Source organism: Egretta garzetta, unplaced genomic scaffold (genome assembly GCF_000687185.1).
Source record: "Egretta garzetta isolate BGI_Z169 unplaced genomic scaffold, ASM68718v1 scaffold219, whole genome shotgun sequence".
Taxonomy (NCBI): domain Eukaryota; kingdom Metazoa; phylum Chordata; class Aves; order Pelecaniformes; family Ardeidae; genus Egretta; species Egretta garzetta.
Genome location: NW_009260671.1, coordinates 161,365 through 162,588, shown reverse-complemented (window position 1 = coordinate 162,588; position 1,224 = coordinate 161,365). Strand labels below are relative to the sequence as shown.

Below are 1,224 nucleotides of genomic sequence, written 5' to 3'. Positions count from 1 at the left end.
GACAGCGAGGATGAGGACGAGGACTTGCAGCTGGCCATGGCCTACAGCCTCTCCGAGATGGAGGCCACTGGGCACCACCGAGCAGGTGGGCATGGCCCTGGCACCCTGCCGGCACCGGGGGGCAGTCCTGGCACCCCGTCTTCTGCCCGCAGAGCCCGCGGTCCCCAGGGGGGACAGGCGCGGGAGCCTCCAGGGGCCAGCAGCTCCGCTGCAGTGGGGCACGAACCTGCCCCCAAAGCGAAGCAGTGGCATTGCCCCCTGCTCTGAGCATGGGGCTGGGCTTGTGCCCCCCACCGCGGGGCAGGGAGAGGAAAGGGGGGTGGGGGCTCGCTGCCTGGGGCTCAGCTCCTGCCACCCCCAACAAGGGATGGGGGCTCTCCTGCCCTGTCTCCCTCCTGCTGCTCAGGTGGGTGGGCAGCTGGTGGCACCCCGGGGCAGGGGGGGCTGCCAGAGCTGGGGGTCGTGGCTGGAAGAGGGGCCCTTGGTGGGGTCCCGGGAAGAGGGACAGCTCCCCTCCCTGGCTCCTGGAAGCGCAGGGTGCCGGTGGGCAGGCGTGCCCGGCTCTGCCTGCTCCTCGCTCCCTGCCTGCCCTTCAGATGGGCAGGGGCTCCAGCCGGTGCCTGCTGCCTGCCCCCTGCCCGGGCCGGGGAGTAGTGGGTCAGGCTCCCCCTCCTTGCAAGGAGGGGTGCGCAGATGGGCTCTGCTTGGTGCCTTGTGTCTGTCTCTCCCCTCTGAATGCTGTCGCTCCTGCCTTCACTCCCTCCTCCTCCTTCTCTATCCCTTCTATCGCATACCCTGCTTGGTTACCCCCTTCCCTACCCCTTGCACACTCTGCAGGGCACTGTCACCCCCCCGACCTCCCCGCTCCCCATCTTGGCCTGGGGGCACCGTCCCTCCCTGCTTCCTGCAGCAGCAGTGACCCTCAGTGATGCTCACAGGCATTCCCACCCTTGCCGTTGCCCATAGTCCTGCCTTGGCTCTCCTCCTCCTCCTAGGACCTTCCTCCCTCCCTATCCCTCCCCAGCCCTGGGCCAAGGAGGGTTTCACGGGTGCTGTTGTGTCCCCCCCTCCGCTTGTCTCCCCAGGTGTGTTCTGAGGCTGCTGCGCCCGGGGACCGCGCACACCCGCTCGCCCACGGAGGCTCTCCCAATCAGGACTCCGCTTTGTCCCTGCACGGCCACCCCCTGCCACCCCCCTTCCCCCAGCACCCTCTGGCTCCGTGGA

At 69.2% G+C, this 1,224-nt stretch overlaps 2 protein-coding genes across 2 annotated transcripts in view; one reads left to right on the top strand and one right to left on the bottom strand.

Moving 5' to 3' along the window:
- Window positions 1-1,218, top strand: part of DNAJB2 (DnaJ heat shock protein family (Hsp40) member B2) — a gene marked incomplete at its 5' end in the record, with an annotated part of 4,163 nt that extends 2,945 nt beyond the window's left edge. Inside the window, one exon of the mRNA XM_035901121.1 lies at window positions 1-1,218. This exon is cut by the window's left edge and continues 53 nt beyond it. Within this exon, the coding sequence (XP_035757014.1) occupies window positions 1-267 (267 nt within the window).
- The window catches only part of PTPRN (protein tyrosine phosphatase receptor type N), a 15,917-nt gene continuing 15,285 nt past the window's right edge, over window positions 593-1,224 (bottom strand). The window contains 1 exon segment of the mRNA XM_035901120.1: window positions 593-634. Within this exon segment, the coding sequence (XP_035757013.1) occupies window positions 593-634 (42 nt within the window).